We start from the raw sequence: 14,787 nt of genomic DNA on the forward strand, positions 1-14,787 counted from the left end.
AAGACAGCTCTTCAGCGCTGGGATATCCTCTCCCCCGCGCTGCTGTGTGACTGAGCTGATAATGCGCTATCAGAGCTGGAAGGACACTATATAGAGGGGCTCCCCTCTCTGTGCTCAGCAACTCTGCAACTGTGTGCTCTTTTGGGATCGTCTCGCTGTTTTCACCGTTGCTGCTTCTATTTGGTTTGCTGTCATCAGAAGGAGTTCCTTGAGATCTTCCCCAAAAGGACCCTACACTCCACCCACAGGACTTCACTGTAAAGAGGTAAGAGACAAACTTCTGTTAGCAGAATAAGGAAAGAGCTTTCCTAGTGGCATTACTTTTAGTTGGTGTCAGTGAGGTAGAAAAACACACACAGAGGTTGATGAATATAATAGAAATGCTTGAAACTAAGAACCAGCAGCATTTTTTGAACTTCAAAGAATAATTTCCCCACTCTTTTTTACATCGCTCTTCGTAAACATTAAAGTTTTCAAACTTCTGTACCTAATGTACAACTGACGGTATGTCCAGTGCTCTCTGACGCTGCTTCAAGGCTCACAAGAAACAACTATTTCAGCTGAAGGGTGGGAGGCTCAGCAGGGAGTGATTTTCAGGAGAATAATTTCATTAGAAATAGTCCTCTTCTGACTGAAGAGTCCTTTCAGTGGAAGACAGGAAACACTCCCATTTGATGAGACACTCACATTTGACAGGACACTATAACCATAACAAAAAACCCCACAAACTAGCATATTCCCAAAGCAGACACTGCTCTAGCTGAGAGCAAGAATAGGAATGTCCGAAATCCACCAGAAACCCTAACATAATGCAGATAAACTGAAGCATATAACAAAACCTCCAAATCAGCCAGGTAACTAATTTACGATGAGCTAACTATTTCTTCTGCTTATTAATCTCTTCATTAATGGTAGGTAGAGCATCTGCTGAAAGGGTAATCAGGTTATTTCTATCCTTACAGCCTTGTGGATTGTTATCTCGCTTGTTTCTGAGCAGAAGAGAAACAGGGCATGAAATATGGCCAGTGTGCAGGCATTTCAAATGAGCAGTGACAGCCTCATTCCAGCGCGGCACTGGGAGGCCCAGGATAACGGCTCATTGCAGAATAGTGCTCTGTTTAGCAATACATAAATCAAGAAATATTCGCACAACACCAAGAGTGCAATCCAAGCGGAAATTATTGGACAATGAGCCAGACTCCTAAAGCAGTTTTCTGTCTGGAATCAAAGCCTCTTGCACCATATAGCTTAGCACAAATACACATTCCAGGTCATTTGGGAAGGTTTCTAGTTTGCTCCTAGCATTCATATAGACTAGTACAAGCAGCTTCCTAGGACTTTGAGTACTTTTTGCTAAGCATAACAAACCCAAAAGAAAGAAAAAACTAAAAAGGAAACACATTTATTTTAAACTGATACGATAAAACCTAGCAAAACAGACACAGAGCTGTAAACAACAGCAAAGGGTTTTCCACACTGTCTAGAATTACAAATATTCCAAGAACTATTACTTTTGAAAAGCTGTAGCATTTTGTTGAAAACATTCCAATTCTAAAAATAAGCTCAACAATTAACTCTAGTGACACAACAGATATTTCATGTCAACAAACAGAACTGAAAAGAAAATAAACTTGATTTAAATTCCCTTCTAATTTAAAACCTAGGCAAAATTATAAAGAGGCTCACTTCTCTTTTCTACCATTTCTGACCAGGCATTGAAAAATATCTCCCTCCAACTTCCTCTAAAAAGTAAATTAGGTAACAACAGCTGTCCTATGAAGGTGCTCATGTGAAAAGACTTTATTTTATTTTCATTTTATCACCAGCTCTAAGCCTCCTTCTTCCTGACACTGACATATGGACTTCTAGGTAGGTCTGGCATTCTCCTTTCTACTCCACCCCATGGTATTTTGCAGTGAAAGCGTGTCCAGAGAGAAACCAATGGCAGACTCAGTTCTGCTATCAGTGAGGACAAAATTCTCAACTCAAGTCCTGGCTGTTCCAGGTCTGGCACTAACACTCAGCTGAACCTGAATCCCAAAGATCCTCCTTAGGAAATCAGCTCAAATAGAATGTGTTCATTGCATCATGCTGCTACATCCTCAGTAGCTAGCTTGTAAACAGGGACAAAGTGCTTTCTGCTTCACTTCTTGAACTGATTTAAATCATTAAGACAAGAGACATCCCTCGCTGTTTCATTAGACAGCCTTCGCTGCTTCTTTTTCGGCTGGTCCAGCTTTCTTGGTGGTGTTGTAACCATGTATATAGTAATGCTTTAGACATCAGATCACCTGATCGCTGACAGGCGTGTGTATATAAAGGTCACCCAATTTCATTTTTTGCAGATGAAAAGCATATTTAAACAAAATGCCTGCCACAAAAAAGGCTACCTAGCCTTCAGGTGACAGGTCCCATTGTAAATTAACAGCCAGCAAAAAGGCATGGTCTCATCATATATTTCCTTTGCTAGCCGATAGAAAAATACATATTTAAACTAATTCCATCCAGAGAAGACAAGTGTTTGAGCACTCAACATTACTGTCACATACAAACTTCAAATTCTTGTGTTCAAAAATGCTTGCAGGTTTTACTCTGTAAGGGACAAATAAACACTAGGAATAAAAATTGCAGAGTCCTCTGCAAACCCTGGAAATTCACACAAAACTGCAACAGGGAATTTTCCTTTTATAAATGAAAGCAAGATTTTACATGTATTCTTATAGCTAAAATGTCCCTTGGAAAAAAAGGGCTGTACAATCTTCCTTGCACATGCACTTCTAGTAATACCAAGATAATAATTTGTTGCCATCCATAGGACTATAGAGAAGCACACAGCTCAGACCTGGAGTGGTTTTTGTGCCACAAACCTGCGGGGTATTTAGGCAACCCATGGAGAAAGAAGGCCCCTCTGTGGCCACATGAAGAAATTTCAGTTTCGGAATTCCATTCAGTCTCTCTTCTGTTGCCTTTTGTCTCTTCAACTGTGAACTAAACAGAAGTGGTCCAGTATATTCACCTCTAGCCATTGTAGTCTTCTCTCCGCTGGAAAGTGATGGCAGCCAAACAAAAGTTGGCAATTACCTTGGAATTTTGTTTACGTTTCCCAATGTATTGGTCTGTGTTTAATCCCATTTCAGTTTCCCTAACAGCCACTAATATTTTTAGACATCTGAATAATCAGCTCTGTTGGGAAGGTGGATGCATTGCATGATGCCTTGGATCAACTGCCTAATGACGTAAGATTTCAACATACAGCAGAGCTTCTGCCTGAGAGTAATCATTTTGTCTAACAATGTCAGCAACCATCTTAAAATTTTAATCTCAGTAGTAGAAAATGGATGTATTTACAGATGTATTGAATATTAAGGAGAAATGGTCAAGCAGTACAAAATGCAGCCGTGAGCGCAACACGTCTGAGGAATCCAAGAAACAGAGATAGCGCTGGAAACTCAGGCTGCCTGCATTTCCCTGCTACCTAAAACCACGGAGGAGTAATGTATAAAAAGCCCCTTTTTTTTTTTTAACCTATTCAGGACCTTGCAGATAACAGAGAGACTGGCAAAGCTCAGTTTTACTAAGCTGCTATTTGGAAAAAGGCCTGGATAAGCTACAGTGGAGTGCAGGCTTTTGAGGGAGGAAGAGAGTTATGCCAGGAGAAGACGAAAGCTGCAGGGAAGGATGACACTCTGACAAATGACCGACAGTGTGGGCATTATTAATAATCTATTCTGAGTCAATTCAGTGCTTTTTGCTGTTCGAATGAGATGCTGCTACCCATCTGAAAAATTTCCTCCTGTATTGGAACTAGATGCGCTTGCCTTAAACACAGGACTTCAGGCCAAAATAATTCTCGAAGATTTTCAGGAACCCTGCATTTTTAATAACAGCAATACCTGACCTGTCTTCTACCCCTTCTAGGAACAAGACAGATATTCTAAGCTAGCCCACCTTGCAACAAATACCTGTGCTCAGAAAAGCTGATTCATTATGAGCTCTTCAGTCCTGAATCAGGCTTTCAAATTAAACACAGCAAATACTTTCTAGCTAGACATACAGAACTCGCTTCCATTCTTCCGTTAACCAGACACATAAGCATTTCACTACTCTGTTGTAAAACTCAGCACAGGTTGGAGACAAGCTCATCATCATAAAGCTTGCTCTTTATGGTGGTTCCTTCAACAGGAATTAACGCTCTGGAAAAGCCAGCCGAGCAGGACATATTCAGAATTTTAATGTAAGTGTTTAAACTCAGACTGACCTCTCATATTAAATACCAATATTAGCAAACAGGAGACATCACTGATTTTCATGTGTGTTTTCTGGGTGGGTGTTTCTTTTTGTTTGGTGTTGGTTTTGGTTGGTTGGTTGTTTTTTTCCTCCTTAAAAAAACCCCAGGATTTTTTGTAACATACTGTCTCAATTCTTTCAGCTTCTTGGGGTTTTTTTTGTTCAAAACCGTGGTGAAAAATGAATGGCCTGGGAGACCCCTCAAGCTTATTCTTCAATTGCTCAAATCAATCAACTTTCTCTCTGGAAACATCAGAGCAATGTGGCAAAGAGACACACCTGGAGAACGTCCTTTTTGTCACTTTCTACTTCCTGGACTTCATCCTGGCTTTTGTCGGCAATGCCCTGGCTCTTTGGCTCTTCATCCGGGACCAGAAGTCAGGCACGCCTGCCAACATTTTCCTGATGCATCTCGCTGTGGCTGACTTGTCCTTCGTGCTGGTACTCCCCACCCGGCTGGTGTACCACTTTTCTGGCAATCACTGGCCATTTGGTGAGATCCCGTGCAGACTCACTGGCTTCCTTTTTTACCTCAACATGTACGCCAGTATCTACTTCCTCATGTGTATCAGCGTTGACCGTTTCCTGGCCATTGTGCACCCTGTGAAGTCCATCAAGCTCCGCAGGTCCCTTTACGCCCATTTGGCATGTGCCTTTCTGTGGGTTATAGTCGGGGTTGCAATGGCACCACTGCTGCTCAGTGTGCAGACAGTGGAGATGAACAACACGACCATCTGCCTGCAGCTCTACAGAGAAAAGGCATCACGTCATGCTCTCGTGTCCTTAGCAGTGGCATTCACCTTCCCATTTATTACTACAGTGACCTGCTACTTATTAATCATCCGAAGCCTGAAGAGTGGGAACAGAGTTGAGAAACACCTGAAGGAAAAAGCTATCAAAATGATCATCATGGTCCTGATGATCTTTCTGATTTGCTTTGTACCTTACCATGTCAATCGCTACATTTACATTCTCCACTACAACGGGACCAAAACCTCCTGCGAAACACAGCGTATTCTCGCCCTCAGCAACCGCATCACTTCCTGCCTCACGAGTCTAAATGGTGCCTTTGACCCAGTCATGTATTTTTTTGTGGCTGAGAAATTCCGTGAGGCTTTGTGCAATCTGTTTTGTGTTAAAAAGACTGTAATGTTGCCTCAAACATATGAGGGTAAAACAAATGAAAGCTCACTAAGTGCTAAATCTGAACTGTGAACATAGCTCTTGCCACTGCTTCAATTTAAGAATGATCTATCCCACCAAAATCAGCTGAGAGCACAAATAGGCAGCAAGATAGTCTACCCAGAGTCACACTCATACTGAGGAGGGAAGTTCTGTTATTTTTATGGGACTGCAATTAGCAAGAACCCTTCTGACAACCAAGATTACTTTGCAGTTTCAGTAAGACAAGCACATGTGCAGTTCTGCTGACTTCCAAGACATGAAACTGAGGGCTGAACTGTTAGGAATAGGGAAGGGAGCAAAGAGGATTTCTTTTCCTAAAAAAAAGAATTTAATTTCCAAAGCATTCAGTAACGACTCTTCCTCTGCACAATGCATACAACCTATTTTTTTTTTTTTATATTGTGCCAGCAGTAGAGATCCACTCTTGAGATAGACCTGCCTGATGAAAAGACACCATACTCGCACATCTTGTTCAAGTCTCCAAATTCAATGCCTTTATACACAACAGACAGAAAATTGGGACTAAATCGTGGCAAGAAAAAAGAAGACCAAAATGCTGCAATGCACCCAGCCCGGACCAGAATTAAGATGGGACTTAACATTTCCTTCTTCCCAGCATTCAGAGCTGCAGATGAGCACTAAACTTCACACTATTTTTTCCATCTGCCCTGTGCTATTGTCTCAAGGCTGCAGACAGAGGTTGGACAATATTTACTACACTGCCCCTTTCACATAGTTACTTGCAAAACATCAGATACCCTGATAGCCCTCGAACTAAAGAATAGAAAAAGGCTGTTTAAGAATACTGCATTTATCTTTACTACATACTGAATCATAGGAATATGAACCCAAATGGCAGAAGTGAAGAAATGTAAGCATATGAAGAAGTGAAGTATACTTCATCCAGAAGAGATTCCTATCTTTGAAGTGGTTTGCAGTTATTTTTGTGACTTATCTAGTAAGGCTATTCCTTCACTACAGATAAAGTAGGGATTATTTTACCTAGCCTCACTGACAGAAATTGCTTCCAGTGGAATACATCTGGAAATGACAGGCAGACCGGGGAAGATCAGGTACAATGAGAAACAGGAAAAAGAACCCAAGAGTTTCCAATAGTATTTATCAGAATACTGCTTCTATGCTACGGAGATAAATATTACAGGAAATCACGTGACAGATGAACTATATTTTTAACGTACAGATACATATACACAGATCTCTCTCTTCTCTTCTTTTGGGAATGAGCTCCTTACCATTTTAGATTTGGTCCACAAATTATAAAATCAAACATACTTTTATCTTGCTTGAACTGCTTCGGTCATGGCTGATTTCCCAAAACACCCAGGAACACCCCCAGGTGCTATCACAACAGCCCATTTTTACAAGCTTAGGTGTCAAAAGAAAATCATTTATGCCCAACTTCAAAAACAAAGGCAAAGAAGTTGCACGCAGGACTGAAGAGAAAAAGGAGTTGAGGGGGCTCCCTGCTGGACAGGGGACAAGTGTATAACCTTCCCTTCTTCACCATTTATTAGTGAGAACATAAACTCTAGGATACTACTAGGCTTTGCTCAAGACTTATGAAAGCCTGAAATTAACTATGGATTGTGCAACACTGTCTGCTAACTGCTGGATTGTTTTATTTTCTTATCATGTATGCTTTTGTACAAGTTCCCTTTTATGTTTTTATTTCTTATTTCTTAATTAAAAGCATTAATCAACCTTTAGGTCTCATTTTTATATATCTTTATATAAAATGAATGATTTCTGAAGACCAGAGGAATCACATGCTGAACAGGCTTTGCTGTAATCCTCAAGATATAGCAAAAAGGCCAGGAGAATAACATGATTTCCTGCTCAGCAGCTTACTTGATAAATAGCCTGCCCATGATCACATAATCCCTTTTTCTCACTTGTTATTCAGCCTCTCGCCTGAAATCCCTTTGTTTTCCAGAACCGGTACACTAGCTACTGGACTCTCAGTTTCTGCTCTCTATGTGTTTCATTGGACAAAGAACACAGTCTATTCCTTAAAACTTCCTCTGTACCTTTTCAAGCTTTACCTCTCAGTATACAACCAACCGACCACTCTCGACATCTTATTACTGTATCAATAACACACTGATACAACTTTAAGAGCTCCTGCTCTATCTTACCTGCCCGCATTCTTCACAAATCCCAGGTCAGCAAGTACTACATCACAGAGCTCACAGCGGAAACATTCTGGGTGCCAGTTATTGTTCATTGCCTTGATAACACGCCCGATGATGAACTCGCCTGCAAGAGGAAAGTAACACCTTGAGACGCATGCAGAAAACAGTCTTATCAAAAGTTTACTGCCCTTCATAACCCTTCCACTTTAATTCCACAAGAACTATTACAGTCTAACTTTGAAAAAAACCCCTAACACTTATTCTCTAAACAGGACCCCCCAAATCACTGCTGGTATCATGCTGTGTTTCCCTCTAGAGCTCCTTAAAACGACCTCAACAGTCCTAGCCCAGGGCTGGATGTCACTGCAGTGGTGGGAGGTTCGCACAGACCTGTAGCTGTTACCCCATGGTGTTGCCATGCACCACATCTTACCACATTCCCCGCAGCAAGGAGCAAACAGCATCTGAAAGTCATGCTCACAGTACTTGCGACCTTCAAACTGCGAACGAAACAAGAGAGAAGGAGCCTTCATGAACAACTGAATTACATTCTGATAGTTCAGCATGATTTTCCATTGAAATGAAGAATTAGTCAGGGTCATTCAAGTTTTCCAGTTCTAGCTGCCCCCACCTGATTTTAAACTCCTAAGGATTTTTCTTAAAGAAATATCCAGATATGGCTTCAGCCTTATGGTCAATTTGTATAATAAACAGTTAAATCAATAGCAGTGCTGCTACAAGACAGTAAAAATCTTGAAGTATCCAAAGTCCTTTTCCTATAGTTGCCTTTAACTTCATTGTTGTTTTAGTTTTTTTAATAATGTAATTCAGAACTACTTCTCCTACACAAGAATAAACTCTAGGCAAATAAGGAACACAGCATGTTTAAAACAATGTGTTACTCAAAATATGTACTCAGATACACTCTGTAAAAATATTTCAGCCTGAATATTTCAAATGAGTTCACCAGTTTCAGTTGCCCGATTAGAAAAGTTTGGTACAAAATATCTAAAAATAAAGACAAAAATTCACGTGTCCAATGATATATTAAGAAACATTTTCTGTATTATTTTTGAAATGCCTTTTACTGTAAGAGCAAGCACACAGTTTTTATTGTTTCTGATGTATATGAAGGAGTATGCGAGAGAAAAAAAAAAAGGAAATTAAGTGGGAAGCCCCTCAAAAAGATAACACCAAAGGTCTAGGGCTAAGAAATTAAACATGCGAGAAAGATGGAAATTCATCTTTCTGCCAGAATTGTCACTTAATTGCTTGCCTTTTAATGGAGGTATTTCTGTTCTCTTACATACAGTATGAGACCTCACCTCATAAAAAAGTCCATCTGGGAACTGACGAAAACACTGAGCACAGACAAAGCAATTTTCATGATAGAGCTCCCCATTGCTGTTCACAATCCTCTCTGCAGGATCAAATCGAGTTTGGCAGCGTTCACATACTGCATTTGCAAGAGCATCAGACATATTACTGGAATAAAGACAAGAGTAAGAACATGAGTGATGTCACAGCCAATCATGAGTATACTCATATCATCCAAGTTTTTCCCAACATCTATGAACACAACATTCCATTGCTTTAAACTCCCTTTTACATGAAAAAAAAAGGACTAATGAGTCCATTCAGCATTGACATCAGTTAGAAATAATGTTACTGCAACTCACATGTGGCAGAATGCGCTCATGTAGCAGACGTTATCTGTTGCGCACTCTTGGCTGCTTCACCAGTCTTTCACCCCATTATGTCATCCTGCTAATAGCTCATACCAAATAGCCACGATTTTAAATAAACCAGTAGTTCGTAGAGCAGCAAACACAATGATCCTGACTTCTTGGGATTTCTGGTCTCAGGACATGCACTTCTGAGGATTTTCTGATGTGCAATAAGCACTGATATCCCACTGCAGCCTCCCCTTTACTGTAGTAATTAAGAGGGCATCTCCCTCTCTATCCAGCAGCTTATGTACACAAGATTGATTGGAAGATAATTACATACAACACCTCTGTCTTCCTGACATATTAGCTGAAACTGTCAAAGGGTTAAAAAGGTATGGGAAGAGAGAAGTCTCTCTGGTTGGCTTGGCAAATACATCAGCTTCATTTCCTCAGAAAGGCTAAAAAAAAACCAAACCCACACTCGCAAATCGTGCAAAGGACGTTTCCTCTGTCTGCCCTAAAAAGTGGAACAACTCTAACCTCTTCCACAAAATGTTCACACTTACCATCATGTTAATGTAAATTCTCTATATACTAACATAATGTAGTTTTCAAATCATATATCACATGTCCAAAAAGGGAGGAAAAAAACATGAAGAGTCTCAGTTTCTTGTTGTAACGCAATCTTTCTTTTAACCACTAGACTATCCAATAATATACAAATTCAATGTTGTTACACTTTTAGATACAGAAAAAAAATTCTATGCCTTCTGGGCACCTTCTAAATTCTGCGACTGGAAAGAGCAGTTTTACAGGTGGGAGATTAAAACATTTCTATCATGTCAAAAATCTCTGAAAAATTTGTGTAGTAGTTTTCCTGAAGCATATAACGTATACATAAAATTAAAAGTGGCTTTGTTTAAAAGTCCTCTTTCTTTCTTTTTATATTCAAAGCTACTTTGAACTGAATTTCCACTATTAGTGTTATTCTACAACCCAACATACTCCTGACACAAACGGTCCTGTGCTTCAGCTGACTCAGCAGAGCCACATGTATCACACCTGCAGCCTGTACAAACATGCTACGTTGTGACCTGGAACGATGGCTCAGTAAAAATAGACTTTCCCTTTTTCCACTGCAATTCCAAGGGTGGCAAAGACCAAGGGAGCTAGTAATAATTTCAAGAACGGAGTACTGATTTAGCAGAAATTTATTACAACTTGTTTCCTTATTGCAGTATGAAGGAGCTTTAAGAAAACAGACGTGGACCAGAATTATGGACAAGCAGGAAATCCTGTAGTTTCATAAACTAGAGATCACAGGTTAAAGAAACAATTTTATCCTGACAGAGTAGCAAAGGAATATGTCAACACAAAACCATCAGTGTTTGCGGCAAAGCCAAGAGACTTAATCGGCTTAGTTTTCAGTCACCACTCTTTCAGTTAAATCATGAAAATGTGTACCAGGACTTGAAAATATAATCTCTCTATCAAGTACTTTTCACTCCTGAAGAATGTGATGCCTGAATTCCAAAAACTTGAGCTAGCCAACAGCCATGATTAGGAAAGCCTCATGTCAACATCAGTGAAAAAGCTCCTCTGGGTTACAGGAGAAAACGAAGCAAAACTGCGTTTCAGCGAGTCTCAATTTCCCACACAACAGCAAGTATGACACTCTACACACTAACGACAAAGCACGATCTAAGGTTGTGTTTGGGGTGGTTTTATTTTTTGCTTTATAAACACGAAATCAACTTTTACAAAATTCTGATTTTCTTCTTCTTTCTCCAAATGCACTTTAACAGTACTCCAAGGAAGGAACAGAAACCATCACCACCATTACCGTAGCTGTTTGCAAAAGCAAGAGAATATCAAGAGTCTATTTACCACAATGTTGATGTGTGATGATGCCAAAGGTCCATCTCCTAGCTATGGAATTTCACTCAAGGTATTTCAATACCATTTTAACAGCAGAATATGATACACAGCAAAAAAATCACTAATGATTTTGTAAAACAGCACAGAACAAGCCCTTCAAAGACATGGAAATCGAAAACATTAAAAAAAAATTCAAAATGTTTGCGCTAGAAGGTCTTGGTTGACACTGACAAGATTTCCTTAAAGGCATAAGAAGGATGTCTGTGATACAGCCAGAGTTGTCCAAGAAACGCCACAATGCAAATGAGCTAATGTTTGTCACTTGTTACTCATACATGAGAGAAACTACTAGTCCGGGGAAAAATAAAATAAAATAATAAAATAAAAGGAAGAACCTGTACACAAAACAACATTTATCTGCCTCAACTATTACTATAAGCCAGCTGAACTTCCTTGGAAGCACCATACAGGAGACAACTAAACCCCACAACAGGCACTGACCAACGTGTCTCCTGTAATACCAACCAGCAGCTGTGGCTCTTTGACAATCATTGCCCAAGTTTTACCTCTCTGCTCTTCTCATGAATGACTTTGTTTCCGTTTTTACTTAATACATTTTATTCTTTTACACTCAAGCTAAAATTTGCAACTTCAGCATTGCCCTAAAGGTATGACTTTGCATTTATTCAAAAGTTTTACTTTCATGTATACTATAGTTTCATAATTTCCCTCAACTACACACCCGTGTGTGCCCTCTTCCTTGTGCAAAACCAAGGTTAAAATTAACTAAGGCTGGAAGGGGGAGGGGGAACAGTTCTAATTCAGAGCAATTTTATGATTCAGTTTACTACACTGCTGCAAAAATGCTTCTGCCAGCAGGATTGGGAGTGGAAAAGCAACACCAAAACCATACTTTTGATGGTGCTGCCAAGAGCCACCATGAAAGTCTGACTTACTGTGTCAATCATAAGATATTTAGATCTGAGCCTTCTCCACAAAGGACAGTCCCCAATATGAAGTGCTTCTTGCATTGTTTGCTGCCTGATTTTTTGCAATTCAGTAACAATACAGAATCTTCCTCTGTTTCAACAGTAAGCGGTGACACAAAGACAGGAAAGGCTGTTAAAACATGACGAGCTCAACATCCTGAAACTATCCTGTGCTGCGCAAACCCCCAAAATACCAGCACTCAAACAATGCTTTTCCCAATCTCTCACCATACGCGCTGTGTCTTAAACAAATTATCTTTGTCAAAGTATCTAATTTACAGAAATGAGTTACTTACCATTATAATTAGGTGTGAGTTTCTCATGCTTTGACTTTTCAGAATTATTTACTATGAAGTATCAGCACTGCTCTCAAATAAAATAAAATTTTAAAAATGTCCTTCTTTATAAGAAGTGGAAGTTAATTGGGAGACCCACTGTGTGCCACTGGTACCAGAGCTACAGAAAGACTTAAAAGAGTTTTACCTTCTTATCTCACTAAAGTCATTATGGATCAATCTTCCAAAACCAGAGGTTTCATATACATTTGGGCTAACAAATGTCAGATCGTATTCTCATAAGGATTCAGGAAATTTGGCCTGTATTACTAAAGAAAAAAAAAAAAAAAAAAAGGTGGACTTAATTAAACACCTATGGTAGAGAATCCCAGTAAGGTATTCTCCACTCGTTCTGGTCTACCAGTAGAAACCAGTGTATGCTGAAGATATCACAATATGATAACATTCACATAGTCATTTCTAGTATGTATACACACAGATGCCTAGGATGGAGAAAAGTCAAAAACCTAGAAAGCTGTCCCCTCTTGTGGAGATCATAGATGCCAGCAGCTAAGATAAAAATCAGAAAACTCCAGGAAAGTCCCCATAGCACAGTTGACGATTCGTGGATTAAATTTTTAATGCTGACCAAGACAAAAAAAAAAAAGCCCTGGGACAATACCAGACTTTATGATTCATTTCACAGACAATGACTTATATAAAGAAAAAACAAAGAGGAAGCATATCAGTTCATGAACTTCTGCTGAAAAAACAGCCCTCAACTACCCTTATCATTCATCCAAAATCTATTCACTGCAATTGACTTTTATCTGGACAACTTTCCCAAACTGATAAAACTTATTTAAGGTTATTATTAAACTTGTCATAGAATGTTGGAGAAAAAAAAATCCCATTTGTTCAATGTATTATTTGTTGTGCATTCAATAAAACTATGTGCATAGCTTCACATTCTCAGCATTTCTCCTTCTACTTGCATTGAATTTTCTGTTCGTTCCCTATTTAAGTATTTTTTCAGACGGCTAAATAAGAAATGAACAATGTTTCTCTCCACATATCTTCCTCAACCATGCAGCCCCCAAGCTGCCAATGAAATAAACACTTTTTGTTCTTATTTACTACACAGAGATAACCAAAATTAAGAAAAACACGGCTCCCCATCACTCCCTGGCCTACCAGCAACAGCAATTTCCTATTAGTAGAAGCCAAGGGTTAAAAAAAAAAAAAAATTCCACTCCTTCACACATTTCAGCTGAGAATAGAATGCAGCGTCGGTATGGCTGGTCTGCCACATGGCTGGTCTGGTAGTCACACAGAAAAAGTCCTATGACATCTCAACACAATTAAATACTTATTTCCAGTAAACCATGATTGATTACTTAAAAAGACACATATTTATCACTGTTCACTCAGCCCAGGGAAACATCAACAACATAACAAAATATAGAGGTTTTAAACAGATTATAGCTCTTACACAGGAAAAACACCCTTTTATTATCAAGGATGTACCAGTTCACCCACAATGTCTATTGATAAATAACTTCTTATACTTAATCTTTCTCTTCTTCACTTCCATTATCTCGAAGAAGCTAGAATGTGATGTTTCTTTACCAGCACTGATAAGATAGATCATTCCCAAATGTATTCATCAATTTATTATCATCAACTAGAAGCAACACTACTTTTGGATTACTCTCATTTGCCTAAAGAAAGGAGAAAAACTATCAGGACCGATCAGGAGGGAGAAGCAAAAATTATCAGTAGCTCAGAAACTGTGGATAAAATACAAATAATTCAGGAGACAAAATTCCCAAACAGATTATAATTTTCAGCACTGTCATCTGCTGAGTAAAACCAGAACATGCAGCTTTATGCTTTCTTCGCTTCAGGAACTATGTTGTGAAAAAGGTATTAAATTTATGTGACATTTCCCCTGTAAATCACTCTGGTAGCTGCAAAAATTACTTCTTTTGAATCTGCTTGGCCTTACTAAAAATTCTGCCAGCATACAGTTTCTATGCAAGCGTGGTCTGCCTTGCTGTGTACACGTGTCACCACAGCAGTACACACACAGCCTCTCTGCTTCAGCACAGCGCAGTGCCAGCCCCTGGGCATTCTCCTTCCCAGCACCATATCCCTGTGGTCCCAGTTGTGCCCGGTTTTGGACCGAGCTCCTCGCCCCACTCTGCTCTGCCTGGACTTACTGACGGGCCCAAGCCCAATGCAGGACATTTGGAGAACCCCCACTGTCAGCATTGTTGTGCCAGCACTGCCCTGATCAGCTCCGCTAGCGGCCTCACACAGAACACCTAACAGCGCAGGTTTAGAAAGA

At 39.7% G+C, this 14,787-nt stretch overlaps 2 protein-coding genes across 4 annotated transcripts in view; one reads left to right on the forward strand and one right to left on the reverse strand.

Moving 5' to 3' along the window:
* The window catches only part of LIMS2 (LIM zinc finger domain containing 2), a 33,623-nt gene that overhangs the window by 10,299 nt on the left and 8,537 nt on the right, over positions 1-14,787 (reverse strand). For all 3 annotated transcript variants that reach the window (XM_065639955.1, XM_065639957.1, XM_065639956.1), the window contains exons 2-4: positions 8,951-9,110; positions 8,059-8,125; positions 7,629-7,749 (exon numbers count right to left, since the gene is read on the reverse strand). In XM_065639955.1, coding sequence (XP_065496027.1) covers positions 7,629-7,749; positions 8,059-8,125; positions 8,951-9,106 — 344 coding nt within the window. In that variant the 5' untranslated portion in view covers positions 9,107-9,110. The remainder of the gene's footprint in view (positions 1-7,628; positions 7,750-8,058; positions 8,126-8,950; positions 9,111-14,787) is intronic.
* On the forward strand, positions 194-5,502 carry GPR17 (G protein-coupled receptor 17). The gene is made up of 2 exons (XM_065640382.1): positions 194-265; positions 4,430-5,502. Exon 2 carries the CDS (start codon positions 4,468-4,470, stop codon positions 5,500-5,502), a length of 1,035 nt encoding a protein of 344 aa, XP_065496454.1. The 5' UTR covers positions 194-265; positions 4,430-4,467.

The sequence above is a fragment of the Caloenas nicobarica genome, chromosome 8 (assembly GCF_036013445.1).
Source record: "Caloenas nicobarica isolate bCalNic1 chromosome 8, bCalNic1.hap1, whole genome shotgun sequence".
NCBI lineage: Eukaryota > Metazoa > Chordata > Aves > Columbiformes > Columbidae > Caloenas > Caloenas nicobarica.

What these genes read in the sequence shown, in the direction of transcription:
- GPR17 (XM_065640382.1), top strand. Translation starts at nt 4,468, where the DNA reads ATGAATGGCCTGGGAGACCCCTCAAGCTTATTCTTCAATTGCTCAAAT.